At 29.6% G+C, this 20,478-nt stretch overlaps 1 protein-coding gene across 1 annotated transcript in view; it reads right to left on the reverse strand.

The window, feature by feature from the left end:
- The window catches only part of LOC124495660 (uncharacterized), a 49,284-nt gene that overhangs the window by 20,383 nt on the left and 8,423 nt on the right, over nucleotides 1-20,478 (reverse strand). Inside the window, exons 2-4 of the mRNA XM_075733398.1 lie at nucleotides 19,137-19,818; nucleotides 17,930-18,349; nucleotides 9,849-9,984 (exon numbers count right to left, since the gene is read on the reverse strand). Coding sequence (XP_075589513.1) covers nucleotides 9,849-9,984; nucleotides 17,930-18,349; nucleotides 19,137-19,411 — 831 coding nt within the window. The 5' untranslated portion in view covers nucleotides 19,412-19,818. The remainder of the gene's footprint in view (nucleotides 1-9,848; nucleotides 9,985-17,929; nucleotides 18,350-19,136; nucleotides 19,819-20,478) is intronic.

A 20,478-nucleotide genomic window follows, 5' to 3' on the forward strand; every position in this document is an offset into this window, starting at 1 on the left:
AAAATTTTTACTGTTTTGGCGGCAGAAAAAGAAATTTCTTTGCAAAGAAATCATCATCATCATCATCATCATCAATATCATATCAGAGGTTTGAATTTAAATTTAAATTAGCTTATTATTTGTTTTGTTTTGTTTGCTGCTGCTGTTGTGTAGATAAAATAAGTTTTCTACCCAGTTGTTTATCATCATCATCATCATATATATCATGATGATGCGTGTTGTGAATGTTTGACACAAGGCCATAATAATATCAATGCAATGTATACCATAACCAGAAATAACCAGAGAGAAAAAATCATTGTCATTCTAGTAAAAAAAAAAATTCAGTTTCGGTTTTAGCAATCATTATTATTATTATATAACGACAATCTCTGTTTCTTTTTTCTCTTTCTCTCTGGATCATTCCATATTATTTGTTTGTTTCTTATGTGTGTGTGTGTGTATTCATTTTATATACTGTCGAATACAATACCGATGACAATCAATCTTTGGATTTAAAACTAACAGTAACAAACAACAACAACGACAACGACAATAGTGAGAAACCTAAAGAAAAAGGGGATTTTTGTATTCCTGTAGTAACGAAATGAAGAAATAAAATTGGAAAAAAACAAACAGAAAAAAAAACAATAATAAATGAAAATTATTTGCATTTTGGATTTTGTTCGTTTTGGCAAATTGCAATAATAATAATGATGATGATGGTAATGGATGGTGTGGATCAGCAAGCAACATGACAATTTTTTTTTTATTCTGGTTGTTTGCAACCATATTACATGTCATTGTTATTTGGTTGTAAGTAACCACTAAAAACCATCAAGAATTGTATGTATAAAAGAAATGACGAAAATCATCTGTATTCAATTTTCGGTGACACATATATAGTCAAATTTTTTATCATTCAAATCAGAATTAGTGTGTTTAAGCTAGGATCTAAACAATGTGTGTAGTGATAGTCTAGACACATAAGGAATTATTGGAGAGAAAAATAAAAATTTCATTCCACTGTGATGTGATGATCGCGCACATACAAGAGAGAGAGAGAACAATTTCCAATTGACCGGAAAAAACAGAACCAGAATAAAAAAAAATCAAATTGTTCATCTATAGATTTTTTTAGAACAAATGAACACATTTATCATCATGATTACATCAGATCCAGAGAAAATGAAAATCAAAAAAAAAAATGAAATAAAATGAAATAAAATGGAATTACCGACCAAATTTTCTTGCAATCAAGTTGATAACCATCATCATCATCACCACTGTCTATTAAGATCACTATATAATCTTGGTAATTGGCAATCAAAATTCTTCATGATGATCAAGTTAATCGTAAATTTATAAAAAAAAAAATCTTATTACTGCAATACGGATTTTCAGTTATTTTCTATGGTCAAAAATCCGACAACAATTCGATCGAATTTGTTTTTTGTTTTGTTTTTTACCATTTTCATTTCATGATAATGATAATGGGATGGAATTATCTTCTTTTTTTTAAAAAAAAAACTTGAAATTGTAAAATTATAATAGCAGAGACAGAGAGATAATTCAAGTCATCATTTTCTTGATACTTCATAACACTCAGACGCCAGATATTTTTGATAACATCGGCCAGTATTTATAATGTAAAAACTTTAAATGTTTTTGTTTCAGCAACAATAATGGACAATATCATCATCATCATCTTGTTTTGATTTTGTTTGGATTGATGGAAAAATTTGTAGAAAAAAAATAATCATCATTCTCAATGTTGCTGCCATTGAAACAAAAAATGTAGCTCTGTCTGTCTCAAATTCCATGTGTGTCTGTTCTGGAAAGATCACAAATCAATAGACAATTATCATCACCACTGCCCCATCAACGATAAACAAACAAACATTAAATTGATTGCAATAATGTGAAAAGAAATTCGAGAAAAACAATCAAACAACAAAATTGCAACAGAAAAAAATAGCAAACTGGACCCAAAACAGAATCATTAATTAGTGATTTATGAAGAATTCGTTGTCGTTGATGATGATGATGACTAGACCCCAAATTTTTTTTGGAAGCAAAAAAACAAAAACATGAAAAAGGTCGGTACACAGCCAAAAAAAAAAATTCAAAGACAGAGAAATAAACAAAATGAAAATGAAAATGAAAAATACGATGCAATCATAATAAAAGAAAATGTAAAATACACACACACACACATGAACAGACAAATAGAGTTCCGAAATCTCTGGATTCTAGAATTCTGGATCCAAAATATAACCATTTGACCAAATAACAACAACACACAAAATAGATGATGATGATGGCAACTGTTTTTGAAATATACATCAAAAAAATAGCCCAAAACAAAGGAACCAAATTTGAAAATATAACAAATTTGTTCCTGGAACAATGAAAATTTTCAACCAATAAGTAAAGAAAAAAAAGAAGTTTACATGGGATTTTTGTCAAAAACAAACAAACAAAGAAAACAAACTGAAAAAAATGGAGCGATTCGAATCAAATAATCATTAATTTAGTCAGCAGTGGCTGACTGAAAATGATTGAAAATAGGAAACCGGGAAATTTTTGGCAATAATTTTTTTTCATGTTTCGAAAAATAAAAAAAAAATCAGACAAATGAAACAAGAACCAAATAATTACAATCACCAGAATGGCGATAAAATATTATGGCCATTTATAATGTTGATGATGATGATCATCATAATCAAAACAGAGTACAGAATCCGGTCATAAAATTGACATTTGATAATGAGACAAACAACAAACACGTTTGAATTCCAGAATTTAAAAAAAAACAACAAAAAATAAACATTTTTCACCAAACAAACAGTGTCTGCCTGGACATTACACATTCAAAATATGAATGTGTGTGTGTGTGTGCAATGAATCGATGAAATCGGCCAAAAAAAAAAATGTCGAGTATTTTTGTGACCCTGTTCCATCAACACAGACAAACTTTTTATGTGTGCGAATAAAAAAAAATTCAAAAAACAACAACAACAGAACAAATAAACAACAACAACAACGACAACAATCTAAACCAAAAGTCAATGGTGTAAATTTAGATAAATGATGCAAAAACAAAAAAAAAACAAACAAACAAACAAAAAAGCGAATAAAGAACAGAAACCAACACACTATCCATCTATAACATTCATGAATTCTGTGTGTGTGTGTGAAGAATATATTCTTGAAAAGAACCTTTGTAAGATAGGCTAAAGAATAAACACATATATATTAGTTATATGCGATCACGGATAGACCAAGAGAATACAACCAAAACAAAAAAAATTGTTAAGTATGTCAAACAATAAATATAAAAACAAAAAACTAGTGCTTGACATTTGTCAGGGTGTGAACCTCACACATATCAAGAATAAATAGAGAAAAAAAATTCCAAGATTTGGCCATTTCAAGTATAGTGTAGTGTAGATTTTTTCTTTTTTTTTCTCACCAAAAAAAAAATGATCTGTGTGATTTTTTTTGTTGTTCCATTTTGTCCAATTTTACAAGAAAAAAAATCCTGGTCTGAAATCCTTGTCTTTGATGATGATGATGATGGTAATTCGATACATGTAAAATGATAACATTTTCCTTTCAGATCATTGTTTTTATTATATCATCATCATCATCATTATAATCTCTGCGCAAAAAGTTTCATTATATAAATATCTCATGTTTGCCATCATGATATTAGATCTTGATCCAATTGATTGATGTTGTTGTTGTTGTCGATTGGTTGGTCGTCGATAAATTGAACTTGTAATATTTATTTTTGTTTATTAAATTTTCTTTTTCTCTTTTTCTTTTCGTTCATAGTTGAAAAAACCTGGCTTCAAATGTCATATTTCTAAATATGAATATAGTGTAGGTGTGAAGAAAAAAAAAAACAAACAAACAACATCGGGCGTCATCAATGACGCTTATTATTTTTTGTTTCTGTCCACACGCGTGTGTATACATGTATGTGTTGTTTGTTTTATGACCTGGCCAAGAGAGATTGGTTGGCGTGTTGGTTTCATTCATTTTCAATTTATCAATGTATAACGAAAAAAAAAAATATAGTGGTTGATGGTGGTGGTTGGTTGGTTGGTGTGTACAGTTGGAATAATAATAAAAACACACAGTGGTGGTGGAGATTGTTTGCACAAAGAAAAGAGAAAAAAAAACGCACACACACACAATGATATTCACAGAGGTACTAATGGGCACCAATGGCCACACAAAAACACGGAATAATTTTTTTTTCTAGAAACCATCATCATCAACATCATCAGGTAAAGTCAATTTTCTTTTGATTCTTGGTTAGGGGTTACTCCATTCACATAGTGTACACATTATAATGTGAAAGAATCAAATAATGATGATGATGACGAGGACGACGACAAACAAAACGGAGTACATAAATTATTTAAGAATAAAAATAGTGAAAAAAAAACCAAACCAAACCAAACCGAAATGAAAAAAAAAATTCTTAAGCAAATAGTCAAATGGTTAAGAAAAGAAAAAAGTTTAGATGTTTGTTTGAATGTGTGTGTGTGTGCGAACACGCGTAATGTGAATGAAACATGTTGCCCGGGTTACCAGCATTTTTTTCTTCGTTTTTGCCGAGCAAAAAATCAAAGATCCATAATGATGATGATGATGATGATGATGGTGGTGGATGGTGAACACACACACACAAAAAAAACTTAATTTCAGCATATGAGAATCAGCAATAATCTTTGCAAGATTATTAACAGAGAAAAAAAAAGCCACAAACATTTAATACACTTGAGTGAATTAGCTTTGAAGAGTTTTTTTTTTGGAGCCATAAAAAGAGAAAAAAAAGTTTCATCTTTAAATGTACGTATATATACCTCGACCTCGTTAATCTGAATAGACCAAACCAAAACAAGAAAAGAAAACAAAAAAAAAAGATAAGCCAAGAAACAAAACTTGGGAAAAAAAATACCATCAAGTTGACAAACAAACAAGCAAAATCATGCTGAAAAGTGCTTAATGTCAAACACAACTGATATATAGTTGCACACACACACACACACACACACACAGACATTAATATTATTAGACTGAATGTATATCATCTAACAACCAGCAACAAAAGAAAGTTTCAAATCTAAAAAAAAACGGAAAAAAAACTTTATTCCATCAGCAACAACAACAACGACAACAACAAAAACATATTCTTGAGATAAATTGTTCATTTGATTCATTCATTTATCGTTTCCAGTGAAAACAAAAAACGAAAAAAAAACCAGCACATGAATGAATGAACAAACAAAGATTTAAGCAAAAGCAAAAAAAAAGAAAGCGAAACTTAATATTTTGGAAAATGAAAATATAACGGATTAAACACAAAAACTTTTCAACTGTATATCATCATCATCATCAATGTGGAGTTTTTTTTGCAATTTCATTGTTGTTGTTTTTTTACCGAGAAATCGTGTAGTAAAATAGAAAATTGTCAAGTCGATCAAATTAAGATCAGATGATGATGAAAATCTGGTTATTTTTTATTTTTTCCCGCTAATCATCATTGATATAATCGATATCTCTCTGGCACTATATATATCAGCTAATAATAAGGGTTGTATCCAATGGGTTCAAACTTAATTAGTTGTTAACGTCGTTGTTGTTATATTTTTGCCTTGTCTTCATGTCATCACGTTGATGTTATTTACGTTTCGTGTGTGTGGCTGACATTTGCTGCACATTACCAGTTTCTATAGTGAAAACTTTTCTGTTTGTGATGTGTGTGTGTTTTTTTCTGGATCCCAAAGGCGAGTGAAAAAAAAACACACAGGGATAAAATCAAGAACAATGAATAAACAGAAAAAAGATTCTTTCTTAAATTTTTCTTGCCCAGATATATGTAAGATTTATCATTATCACTTCAAGGCAAATAGTATGCCAGCAACAATTTTTCTCTTTTTCTCTTTTTTTTCCATTTTCACCAAATATTTGTCCATGTCAAACAATATACATTAAGTTTTTCTTTTCTCCCTTGTAGCATATATATTCATTTGAATCCAAGATTCAATATGAATGATTGAAAAAAACACACACGCAGAAATAGTAAAACTTGACATTGGCTTAATTAAAAATTGACATCAAGTCATTGGCTGTTATTAGGAAAAAAAATGGCAGAATATAAAACCAACAGAATCAAACATCTGACGCCAAATTCATTCTTTGTGTATTCTTTTTTTTTGTCATTCATCTTATTTGAATTCTTTTTCTTTTTTTCTACACACACACACATACACATCAAACCTTTTTTTCAAATTTTACAATGAAAATGATGAATAGAATCCAAGAATGGAATTTCCAGAATAACAACAGCGGAAAAAAATGATAAAAAAATCCAATTATTTCAACATATTTTTCATAATAATGAAAAAAATGAAAAATTTTCCTCGACAATAAGAATTTACAGAACTATTCCTATGTTTGTTCAAAATGATGATTGAGAGAGAGAGAGAGAGCGAGAGACAGAAAGGAGTAAATTCCACTAACCTGTGTGTGTCTGTGTGATCGTGATGATAAACAGTATCATGGACAATATTGGATGGATAAATGAACGGACAAATTCTGGCTAAATAAATAACTGTGTATAAGGTGTGTGTGTAAGTGTACACACTCAATTTACAAAATAATTTTCTCGCCAGATGTATGTATTTTGAAATGAATGTGTTCCAGATGTGCAAACTGAAATTGATCCACTTGTGATTTTTAAAAGCAAAAAAAAAATAAATTATTTTTTTCGCCATTTTGAGTTAATCACACAATACCTGAACCTGTGTGTGTGTGTGTATGTGAATTATTCCTGCCAGTTGAACAACGACGACCAAATTCTGGTATTACTGGTTCAGAAAGGTTAACATTTAATGGAGCTGCAGTGCAATAATGTGATAATATCCAGGGAAATGTATTCATTTTTCAAATGAAGAGAAAACAAAAATTTGATGTTTGTAACACAACAAATTCCAGTGTTAATAATGCGAGTAAAAAACAAATTTTATCCGTATAAACGTAAACATTTTTGTCTGCATCATTTGTTTATTGACAACACATTAGTCAAATCAATCAACAGTATTTGAAGGCAAACGGATTCGTTTTTTTTTTTTTTTTTTTTTGGTGGAGGGAAAACGTGTATATTTTTCGAAGAAAAGGAAAAAAAAATCCAAAGTTATAAACAGCCAAGAAAAATGCACGGTAGAAATGGGAATTTTTCTTCGGTTTTTTTCCCGTGAATATGTATCGAAAATAAATCACCAGCATGGACAAAATGTCATGGAGAGAGAGAGAGAGGGTGAAAAAAAATAATCTTATCCACAACAACCATTCATTGGTCAATTTTGTTCAAGAATCCATCAACCAAAAAAAAAAAAAAAAAAAAAATGGCCAAAAAGTTAAATTTGTTGAAAACAAACATTCAATAAAATGAGAATGAAAATCCAGTTATTACGAAACTGAATATATTTTTACAAACGCCATGTATGTATCGTATATTTGTGATGGTGGTGGTGGTGGTGGTGGTGGGTAGTGGAAAGTATCTTATGGCCCATCACTTTTTATTCTGTTGAATTTCTTTTTCTTTTTTTTTTGGTTCATTCCCTAAATATTCTGCGCATATAATTTATTTCATTGTCTAAAATTGACAGCCAAATCATTCATTATATGATTAATAGACGAAAAGAGTGAACGAATCTCATCTAAAATGATGCGGATGATAGGCGTTTGTCTCGAATTTTGTGTTTCTATCCAGATTTAAGAGAAAAAACCCTGTTTTTTTCCTGTTTTGTTTTGTTCCATGATTCAAATTTTCGTTTCAACAGCAAATTTATTTTTATTTTCAAGTTTCGTTTTGCGGATTAATAAACAAAATTTTCATCATCAAATGTAGAGAAAAAGTTGATCATCATCATCATCATAATCGAATATTTGAGCGTTTATGAATATTCAGTTTTTTTTCCGGAGAAAAATTGAACGCTTCATTATTGGATAAAAATTCTTTTTATCCAGAGAGAATTCATTTTGCCTCCACCAATAAACAATGAACGAATAGACAATAACTCAGTGCAGTAACTCAGAAATGTTGGGAAAAAAAGTTTCGTTCAATTTCATGGTTCAAATAGTCGTGTGTGTGTGGATTAGGCAATCCAGGCAACGAAAACAACAACAACAACAAAGAATATAGAATCGAGAATATCACACACAGAGAGAGAATGAGAAACAAAACCAGATCATCATGATTGCCCTAGTTTTTATACCAGTGGAACAAAAAAAAACACCAGATAAAAGTATAGCGAGAAAGAAAGAAAAAAAAGAAGGAAAAAAAACAAATGAGAAAAGCCAGCCATTGAGTAATGAAACAACAACAACAACAACAAAAGATAATTAGAATCTTCTCTCTCTCTCTCTCATTTGATTCAAATAGATCACCATTGCCAGTGCCACTGTCTGTTCATTTTATTCATTAGTTTCAAAATGGATCTTGGAAAACATGGAAAATAAACTACACACTGTGAATCTAGAGACTTTTTTCTTCTTCTTGATGACTGTGTGTGTGTATAGTGTACACGTTTTTCTTCCACATTAGAAAAAAACCACTAATTTAGCTTTTAGTTGTTCAATAATAATAATTAAAAATATGATCAGGTTGATCATCATGATCATGATCATCATCATCGCAAATGCATTCATATATAGGACAAGAATATAAATGAATTTAGCCTCGAAATGATCGAAAATTAAAACAAAAAACCCAACTATATCTATATATATAGCATTGAATATAGCCGTCAATAATGATAATAATAATTATCATTATTGCTCTTGCTAAATATCAACAAACAACAACAACAGAAAAAAATGTGCATTTGAAATCCCAAGCCACACATTCACTCATCCAATGATATTACCATCAACACCATCACCGACACTAATCATAAATTGAACACAAACACTCACAACACACACACACTTACCACAAAAATATAGACACGAATTGATCGGAAAACAAAACAAAACAGAAAAAAAAATGAAAACACGCAAACTGGCAAACTGACAAACAAACATAGTCTTAGTCTTATAGGTCGCTTAAGACGATCGTATTTGAAAATGAAAATGACGATGATGATGAGGGTAACATCAAAATTGCTACAGCTTAGCTTCTGAATTCATCATCATCATCATCATCATCGTCAACAAAAATCGTACAGGGCAAAAGAGATGTGTGTGTGTTTAATTTAGATAGATAGATAAAAACAATCCCATGAGATGAATTATAAACTCATCGCCATCAATATAATCATAATAATCATTTTGGCCGACCTATAAAAATGTATATATACACAAACAAACAAACAAAAAAAAAACACCATATTCGAATCAAATCTAATACAATCCAATCCAATCCAATCGATTCGATCGATCGATCGATAGATCGATAGATAGATCAAAAGGAAAAAAAATCCGATCCAATGAACATACATCATGTCGGTTCACAAAATCATTATCATTGGCATCATCATCTTCATCATCATAATTATTAATAATGAAATAAGAATTTTTCCAATTTTCATTTTTCGTTTAGATTGCGTGATCTGTGTGAAAGAATTTTTTTTTTTTTTTTTTTTTTGTTCATTTTCGTGCTCCACAATGTGTTCATAATAATAATAATAAAAATAGTCACGTGAGAGAAAACAGAATCACGAAACACAAATGGAATTACAATTCACTATAAAAGAAAATTGTTTCAAATTTAAAATTATTTAAATTTTGAATTTAATTTTCAATTCAAAATTCACCAAAGAAAAATGGAAAGAAAAAAAATCACTCACCGCTATAAGACTTTCAAATTTTGGTCCATCTTGTATGGCAAAATTTCCCGATGGTAATATATCGATACGATAATGTTTGACTCTTGAATCATGTGAAAGACATATTGCATATGATGATTCGTCTCGTTCGCGTACACTGAATATTCATTACCATACACACACAGACACACAAAGACACACACACACACACACACACATGGACAGACCGGACGATCAAGTAGGTCAACCAATAAATATTGGAAAAAATGAAAATTGAATAAAAATCGATGAATAATAATCATTATGATGGTGATGTTGATGTTTATTTATTGGATACAATTTCATTCCGGCCACATAAATGATGTTTATGAAGATGATGATGATAGAGATGAAGAAAAAACAAACATGATCCAAGATTATCCATTTTGAAATGTTTGTTTCATTCAATTTAAATTGTGTGGTGACCAAAAAAAAACCAATATCAGTCAAATATGTGTGTGTGTATGTGATTAGTGAGTTGGATTTGATTTTGATTTTTGTTTTCAATTTTTTTTTCAATCATTGATCACAACAATAAAAAATTGATGATGATGATGATGATTATACGGTTATTAATCATCGTGGTTGTTTATTTAGTTGTTGTCATCATTATCATCATCATCATCGTCGTCGTCGTCGTCGTCGTCGTTGTCGTTTTATTACCAACACAATGAATGAAAATCGATTTTACGAGGCCATAATAAATTGATGATGATGATGATGGAAGAGTTCATTGACCAAAGTTGACATACACACACACACACACACCGAGAGAGAAATAATCGAAGAATTTAAAAGTGATGAAAAAAAAGTGTGAAGAAAAAAAAAGGGAGAGAGAAAAAAAGAGAAAAAAAACGAATTAGAATTCAAGAAGCAAAAGAAAAAAAAAATAGTGATGATAAACACACTGATAATAGGATATAATTAATTAATGTTCAACAACGAACCCAAGAAAAGAAAAAAAAATTTCAAAAAAAAAAAAAATCCAGTTATCTTGTTAGTATGTGAATCGAAAACGAAAGACTGCTCTTTAGTAGCAGCTCATTGTTGTTGTTGTTGTTGTTTCGTGAAGTGAACTGAAGATAACAACAAAAAAAAATCATTCAAAGTCAAGTATATATTTTTTTATGCGTGTGAATTTTGTTTCATTGTGTGCGTGTGTATGTGTTCATTTTATTGATTGAATATGAATTAAAAACGATGTTTCAATGGAAATTGATCATCATTATCTTAATGATGATGATGGTGATGTCTCCATTGATGGTTCGATAACAAACATGAACAGTTGCATGAATGAGTCAATTCTTTTGGCAACCAAAAAAAAAAAAGTTTGTCAAATTCATAAATTTTGACATTTTACATCCAAATTCACTATTAGAAAAAAAAGAGGTGAATTCATTGGGGAAATTTATAATTCTCTAATGCTCTACTATACTGAACATTGAACAGAATTTTGGTTGCTATTGAAAAGCCATCAAAAACAAAAACAAAAAACGAACAAATTCTGTGACAAATTTTGTTTGTCTCATACCGTAAAAAAAGCCAAGAATTTATTCTAGGTTTGTTCCGATCACATTCCGATGATAAAGATGATGATGATGACGGTAGAATTTCTAATGTATCCATCATCCAGTTTATATAATACATATCATCATCAGTAATTTGTATTCATGTTTGCACTTTTCAATAAATATCTGGATCTTTTTTTTTTTGTTCATTTTCATTGCTGTCACCATCATTATCATCATCATCATCACAAAATTGCCACTATTTATACGATTGCAATTTGCATTTTCTTATTTCCTTATTTTGGTTTTTTCTGTTTGCAACAACAACAACAACAACAAAAATCTTTTGAGTTCAATTCATGATTTTCTTTTCTCAGTATACATATATTGTGTGGCTGTGTTATCATATTGGTCGTTTTTTGTTGTTGTTGTTGTTGTTGTTGTTGCTGCTTTTTCTTTTCTGGTTTTGGTTGCACCAAACAAAAAAAAAACAAAAAACGAATTTTACCATGCAAATTAACCACTACTGAATAGAAAATAAGAAGCAATGATTCACTTTGTGGCAAAAAACAACAACAACAACAAACTCACATCATCATTATTATTATCATTGAGAATGAAAACAACAAGAGAATGAACAACAACAACAACAAAAAAAAAAATCCAATGGAATTGATACGCCAAGTGATGGTGAGTAGTAGTAGGTTTTTTCATTCATCTGGTTTCTGATTTTCATCACATTCACCACCATAGTGGATGTGCATTTTTTTTCTTTTTTTTCTGTTTTATTTTGCTTTGTTTTCCTTTCATTTCATTCATTCCATTGACTTCATGGACCATGGAACACAGAAGAAGTGAATAGAAAAAAAACGCATACACACAGACACAGTGATAAGCAAAAAAAAAAAAAATGCAAAATTCGTGCATCCAAAATAATCGTTCTCGTCAATGAAAACCAACATGAACAGGCCTGAAACTGGAAACATATCAAAATTTCGCAATTGTAAAGATATCAATGCTGTTTTGTTGTCAAATAAAATACGACGATTTTTATTCGATTTGTGTGAGTTTGAAAACTCATCTTTGAACAACAACAACAACAACAAAATAACCAATTCATTTTGATCACCTCATTTATTTTGAAATAGATAAAAAAAATTTTTATTGCCGCCAAAAAAAAAATCGACTGGCAATGAATTTCAAATGGCAACAAAAAAAAATTATTTGAAAATTTTTTATCGTTTATAAATTGCCAATGGGAAAAAGAAAATAACCTAAATTTACACCCACAAAGAATAGAATAGAATAGAATAGAATGATGAAAAAGATCATCTGACTATGGCAAATAAAATCATAAGTTGACCACTTTATTATCATTGAAAACAAGGAAAAATAGTGATCAGAGCAAGAAAAAAAACGGAAAAGGAAAAATTTTTTTTTTGTCTTCCGAACAGAACACAGAATAGAAATTCAGTCAAAAATTACACACATGGTATTAATTTGTGATGACGTATGTGGAAAAAAAGATCTGTGAATCTGGACAACAACAACGGAAAAAAAATCAGAAATCGGATACATAATTCTATAACGAACAAAAAAAACGATCATCATTTTCAATAGTAATCGGTTATTTGATACAATGGAAAAAAAGAGGTGATTGCTTTTGGTTGGTTCCAGTGATGGACTTGTACAACGCACACACACACACACACACACACACACACACATATCTTTCTTATTGTAAAACACAAAATATGATCCAGGAAAACAAAAATATTAATAAGACAACGAAAAAAAAAGATCTATTTTTGTGTGTTTTCTCGAGAATATATACAGAGAGATAGAAGATAATTACATCAGTGACATACACACACACACTTGACAAAATAATAATACTCATCATTCAACATAAGTGGATTTTACTGTATATGTAAGCGTATGGTGGGTAGGTGTGTGTGTGTGTATGCGTTAATGGACAATTTATGAGCTAAGCGTTTTTTGGCTTTCATTTCCGTTATTTGTTATCATGGTTGACGATTATTAACAACAACAACAACAACAACAACAATATAGAAATCGTAATAATAACCAAATGGCATGAAAATGATGATGAGAAAATAGAGAAAAAAAAGAAACAGATTGCATCCATGATAAACGTATGATAATAATGATGATTATGTGTGTGTGTTGGCCAATTGATGAAATCTCTAAGATTTTTGTTGTTGTTGTTGTTGTTGTAGTTTTTTTTTCGCCACACACACACAGAAACACAACAATGAAATGTGCAAACTTAAAAAAGCTTAATGATGATGATGATGATGATGATGATAACAATTACCAAATGAATAAATGAATGAATTAAATAAAAAAACGGCAAGCAATCGGTTTGAATTCATTCATTCATTCGTTTTTTCATGAAAAAAATATAAATATAAATTCCCATCATTTGCATAAATTCAATTTTTTTTTCTCTGTTTCTCTATACCATCCTATACCATAAATTTTGCAATGAAAAAAAATGATTACACACACAACCAGCAAATTTGAATGAACAAAAAAAAACAAAAAAAAATTCATTTCAATTGCATCAGATAACAAACAGAAAAAAAATGCAATGCAGAGAAACAAACTTTTAAGTTTTGCCATTGATATATATAATTGATTGCTGGGAAGCTAACTTTTACTACACACACAACGCACACACACAACACACAATTAATTATTGACCTTATGTTTTTTTTCCATATTTCTTATCATCAGAATGTACGTTTCACCCGTCACAGACATACGAATGCAAATTTTTGCATATTGGAGTGGTACAAATATTGTTTGCACAGTATTTTTTATTTTTATTTTTTTTTTTTTTGCCATCACATCCAAACACATAAGAAAAGAGATTAAACACTGAAAAAGTAATAGTGGTCTTTGTTAGTGGTGTATGTGAAATTGAATTTTTTTTTTATAAAAAAAAAATTCAATTCAATTTCTATCAATGCACCACAAATGCAGTGGTGGCAGTTTTGTTTTCCAAAACACAAAACACAAAACACACATATACGAAAAAAAAACAAATGGTACAAATTGAAATTCACTATCTATCCAACATATATAAATAACATTATTATTATAAGGAAGAAGGAAAAAAAATGTAAGAAAATAATTCTTTTATTTTCTTCTAGTTTTTTTTTTGAAAAAATTTGTGAACATACGATAAGAAAACACAATACACATTGAAAACATGTTATGAGACGACAATGTTCGTGTGTGTACGGATCCAGCACTTGGACCTGTTTCTCCCAAAATGGACCAAATGTTTTTTTTTCTATCCGATTACATAAAAATTGTATGAAAAAAAAGAAACACATAGTGATGGAAGTATTAACAATTTTCATTTACTTGGTTGTTGTTTGTGTTGTTATTTTTTTTCATTTTTTCTTCAATAAAATAAATCGGCGTTTACATTGAAATTTTTTACCATTTCAGTGGTAAACGATTCCAGGAATACACACCGAGTGTCTGTGTTTCTCTTTTTTTTCTGCAAGCACAGCTTTTTTTCTTTAATTGAAATTTTTTTATTTTTATTTTCACGTAATTTAAGAGCTTAATTTTCTTCATTTTCTTCATCTTTTTCAATGTTTGCCTCAAATGGAATAAAAAAAAATCTGCTCCAAGTCGCACTTGCACTCTTCTATCATACACTATAATAAATTATTACCGCACGAATGAATTTTTTCAATTAGAATCAATTCAAAAATTTCTAGTTTGTCATCATCATCATGATCAAAGTTTTATCAATCGTTGGTCGTTGATTTTCATATTTTTTCATCACCATCACCATAATTCTCTAGAATTCATTAGCTCAAAAGAGAAAAAAAATAAGATGAATGAATGAATGAATGAAATCTTTACCGATACAAGCAAGTATATCATATTTGATGATGATGATAATTAATGATAAGACAATCAAGTTAATCTAATATTAATTTAGCTTGTTAGCATGTCGTTGCATGTCGGTGATTCGTAGACGAGAAAAGTAAAAAAAAAAACAAAAAAAATCTCATCAATTATATCGTTGAAAATTTTGGAGGCAATTTTTTTTTGCCAGATATTCAGATTTCTTTCTCTCATCTACCCAAAAAAACATGGGTCTTGATTCATTCATTCATTTTCCAAGAAATTATCATCATCCACATTATCATTATCGTCAATCTGAACAGACAAAAAAAAACAGAGAAATTCGATGAAATCAAATCATTACATGAAACAATGTACATACAGCCATCAATGTAATGATGGTCTGACAACATGTATAACAACATCAGTTAAAATAGAAAATTGACCGTTTCAGTTGATTAGTCTGTCTGTGTGTGTGTAGAGATTAGATTTATTTATATCAGATGAAAACACGATCGAAAACAATAAAAAATAAAGAAGAAAAAAAAGTAATCAAAACAAACAAACAAACAAAAAAAGTAATTTAACGATGAAAAGTTTAGGCAACATATGTGTGTGTGTGTGTGTGTGAAAATTACTACGACGACGACGACTAGTTATCATCAACCCGAATCAAATCAAAAAACGAAAGGAAACAAGCAAAAAACAAGTCAGATAGATGATTATCGAAAAAATTGACAAGATATCGTCATTTTGTTTTCGTTTTTGTTTTCTCATTCATTTCATCACCACCACCACCATCATAGAATAAATGAAACTGAGACGTTGAATTTATTTTGTTCATTTCCTTAATGAAATGAACAGAACAAAATAAAGAAATTAACACACACACACAATAACAAGATTCTAATCTAAATTGATGTTGTCGTTGTTTTTTTTCTGTTCCACATTAATCTCAATGTGTGATTTTTTTTTTTTCATCATACGATTTGATTTGATTCTGTAATCAATGCGATAATATCATCATCACGATCAATTTAAATTGCGTTTTCATTTCATTTGAAATTGTGATGCAAGAAAAAAAAAACAGACAGATCAGACTAATTAGATAATTGTGTATTATTATTAGCCGGATTGTTTGTTCATCATTCTTGTTTGTTTGTATGCGGAAAAGAAACCACTGTTCATACGAATTGAATTGAACCAGAGTTGAAAATTATTCGGGATTTTTGTTTTCTGTTTTTTTTTGTGAATCCTTGGTTCATTAAATGATTAGAGGTATATTTACCCGTCGATTTGCCATTCTCAAAAAAAATTTAACCACCACTACCACGAATACTCAATGAGAGTTCACAAATCATGTTTATTATTATGATTATGATAATGATGATAATTATTATCACCAGAATGGCCAGAATAAAAAAAAAACGAAACAGAATTAGAGAATCTATTTTAAGGATTCATCATCATCATCATCATCAACAACAAATATAGGCAGTGTGCTGTACATGTATATATTCATTCATATAATTTATGAGCTATAATAAATTATATGGACATGAGTATGAGTGGTGTGTGTGTGTGTGTGTGTGCGTGTGGGTTGATGGCGCTATCAAGGGCAGACAACGAAAAAAAAAACAGAAATTTTTCTTCGTTATCATTATTGTTTCGGTTAATAATAAAAAAATTTTTTGACCATTGAAGTGACCAACACAAAAAATAAAAAAAAATAACGAATAAAAATGGGTTTGTTGAAGAGTTGAAGCCAAAAGAAAAAAACCGATATATATTCGGTAATATTTGACCACCATTTTCTACTGAAAAAAAAACCAAATGGACGTGATGGACAAATAAATGATAATTAAATAGCCTAATACATTAATTTTATATAATAATTATTATTATCATCATCATCATCATCATAAAACAATTTTCAAGCAACAACAAAAAAAAAACTTGGCCTATTTTGTCCGATCGTTTTGTTATCGTGTGGTCAATTGTGCACACACACAGTTAGAATATAATCTATGGTCATACATATACACACACACAACACACCGTTAGAGTTTCGGTCGGTCAAATCATCATCAGTACCAATTATAATTATTAATGTTTTTGTTCAGAAAAAAAATAACCTCCGAAAAAAAAACCCATCACATCATCCATACCAGATAATTATAGTTGATTACTACCACACCTCACATTAGCAGTAGTAGTAGTAGTAGTAATTTTGAAGGGTTTTTTTCCAGTAAAAAAACCACATTCAGATGATTCAAATTTTCAATAAAAAAAATGTATCAATAAAGAATAATAAAAAAAAAGAATGGCGTTTAATGATGATGACAATGTTAACATTCAATGATTATTATCCGATATGTGAATGGCCCGAAGCCAGCCATTCAACAACATCGTCATTATTGTCATCGTTTATGACTCGATGTATGTGTGTTTGTTGAACATCATCATTATCCTCATTTGTGAATCATTTTTTTTTCACGGGAAAAAAACCATTTTAATACATCGAGTTCATGATGATAATGATAATGGCCATCATCATATAAATAATTGGCTAAACACACACACACACACACACACGGTGGTCATTGAACAGAAAGTATTTGAGAATGAATACAACTTTTTAAAAATGCAAATAAAACTTACAGAAATTTTCCATCCAAATGGCCACTAGATTCTATACGTTTTTCCGCTTCTAAACGTGATAAACGAAAATGATACCATGGCTGTAATTCATGCATTGATTTAATAATCAACGATCGTATTAATGGTGAAAATGTTGGTGAAAAATGTAGATCACAGTCAATGTTTTCACGCATTTCATCGATGGTCAGGCCCCAATTTGGTGCACGTTGTAATAATTGTTCACGTATTGTTTCTACATTCATTTTCCAATGTATTGGTGGTAAACATTTACCAAATGGTGCCCGTAATGGTCTTGTCGGTTTACAAGCTAAACCATCTACTGTTTCAATCAATTCCATTGGCGATTGAAATGTTTGATTTGGTAGTCCTTGTAGTACAACATTACCGTTGGATAATTTGTTGATTCTATAATGTAGAACGCTATCGAAAATGAAAAAAAAGTGGATATAAAACAAGAAAAAAAAATTAAAATCATCAGAATTCAATAAACCAAATGTCAGTCTGTAAGTAATAAATAAAACTGTATATAAAAATGTTTCACCTGCGGCAAGAATTCATTGAAGAAAATGAAAAGAAAATTCAATTCGTAATTTGATTAATTGAAAGGAAAAAAAACTTTACTATGCACACACACACACATCACATGTTGAGTAACAACAAGATATATATCGCCTGAAGTATCGACTTTATGGCACAAGTTTAACATCAACAACAACAACAACAATGAATTATCAAATTATAAGTGTCCTACTACTATGAACTAATCAACGAACAAACGAATCAACCAACCAACTAACCATATTTTGTTGAAGCAAATCATCAACAATGGAAATTTTTTTTTTTCTTCTTCTTCTTCTTCTTCACTTTCATTAATAATTGGATACAGTAAAAAAAAAAGAATCAATCGGTATTTTTTTTTTTCGTTGTTATTGTAGCGATATTCATCATTCAATTTTCATTTCAATGATAAAAGACTTAATTTAATTTTACATTTTTTTTTCTCCCATTCAACTATACTACGTAGTGTTAAAACTAAAATTGCCGTTAGGCATCTGAATAAATTTCAAATATTCAACACGGAATGAAAGAAAAAAAACTAACTAGCTAATATTTAGTTGATAGTAATTGACTAAAACACGTGCCACTATTTTTTTTGTTTGTTTGTTTGTTCAGAAAACAATAAGATTATCGCATTGGATCAACATACCTATTATGATGACAAAGTGATAAAACAAAATCATTTCCAGATTCTCTAAGTAAATACATTCCATCTGGACAACATTCATCATATAATATCCATTCAGCATCTTCACGTGTTATACATCCATAATAATAAGGCAATGATTCAAGTATTGTGCCCGGTGTTTGTGTTACATAACAATTTTCATTAGCTACTGTTGTCTTGTTGTTATTATTAGTAGCAGTAGTAGTAGTAGCAGCCATCTTGAGCTGATTAACCATTACATGTTTTTCCATGGCCATTTTTTTTTACTTCTTAACGTTTATTTTTATTCTTTTTTTTTTGATTTGAGCAGTTTTTTTTTTGATATTTGGCTGGATGGATATTGTTATTAGATACAATATTCTTCAATGATACTTGTGATAATGATTAGATGATGATGTCTTGAAATAACAATCAAGAGATGAGATGCACGTGTGTGTGTGTGTATGTTTGGTGGTTAAGAAGTAATCAAAATGTCAAGTATATAGTATATAACTTGGTCGATAAAACCAGCACTCGTAATAATTATTTGAAGACACTTGAAACTATGAAAGATGAATCAAAAAATTTTTTTTTTCTGCAGTGGCCATTTAAAATTAATCAATTTGAATGGGAAAACATGATGGATTCATTCAGTTCTGATTGATTTTCTATATATGTTAGTTATCTATGGGAGAAAAAATAAAGAAAAAAGAAAAACATCATTAGATTATCAAAAAAAACGAAAAGAGAAAAAACAATCATCGACCAAACATCACTCAAAAAGTTTTTTGTCATTATTTTCTATACGAATCTCAAAATCTCGAATATCAAAAAGTTCATATTTGTATGTATGTATGTCATCCGATGATGCAACGATGAACAAAAAAAAACAGAAGACTTTATCGGATGAAAAAAGATCCTGGATCATCATAAAAGATTGAAACGAACCAAAACAAAACAAAAAATTGAAAAAAAAATCGGTAAATATTACTGAAAAAAACGAAATGAAACATTTTCAATCATCAACGAGATAAAAGTCAAAAAAAAGATCGACAAAATTCAAAGCTTAAAAGTTTGTTTATTTAACACTGTGTGGTGATGGTATTATAAAAAAAAATTCAGTAGTAGAAAAAAAAATTCTACCCTTTTAATTTCATCATCACAATGACATTTGAATGAATTGTGTGTTGGTTTCAACTAAAAGTTTTCATCCTTTTTGCCATCATCATCATCATCATCATCTAATGTCAATGAAATAACGAAACATTTTGAACAAACAAACAAATTTTGTTTTGTTTGCAATTTCTATTGTGTGGTTTTTTTTACCATTCAACAACAACAACAA

The sequence above is a fragment of the Dermatophagoides farinae genome, chromosome 8 (genome assembly GCF_024713945.1).
Source record: "Dermatophagoides farinae isolate YC_2012a chromosome 8, ASM2471394v1, whole genome shotgun sequence".
Taxonomy (NCBI): domain Eukaryota; kingdom Metazoa; phylum Arthropoda; class Arachnida; order Sarcoptiformes; family Pyroglyphidae; genus Dermatophagoides; species Dermatophagoides farinae.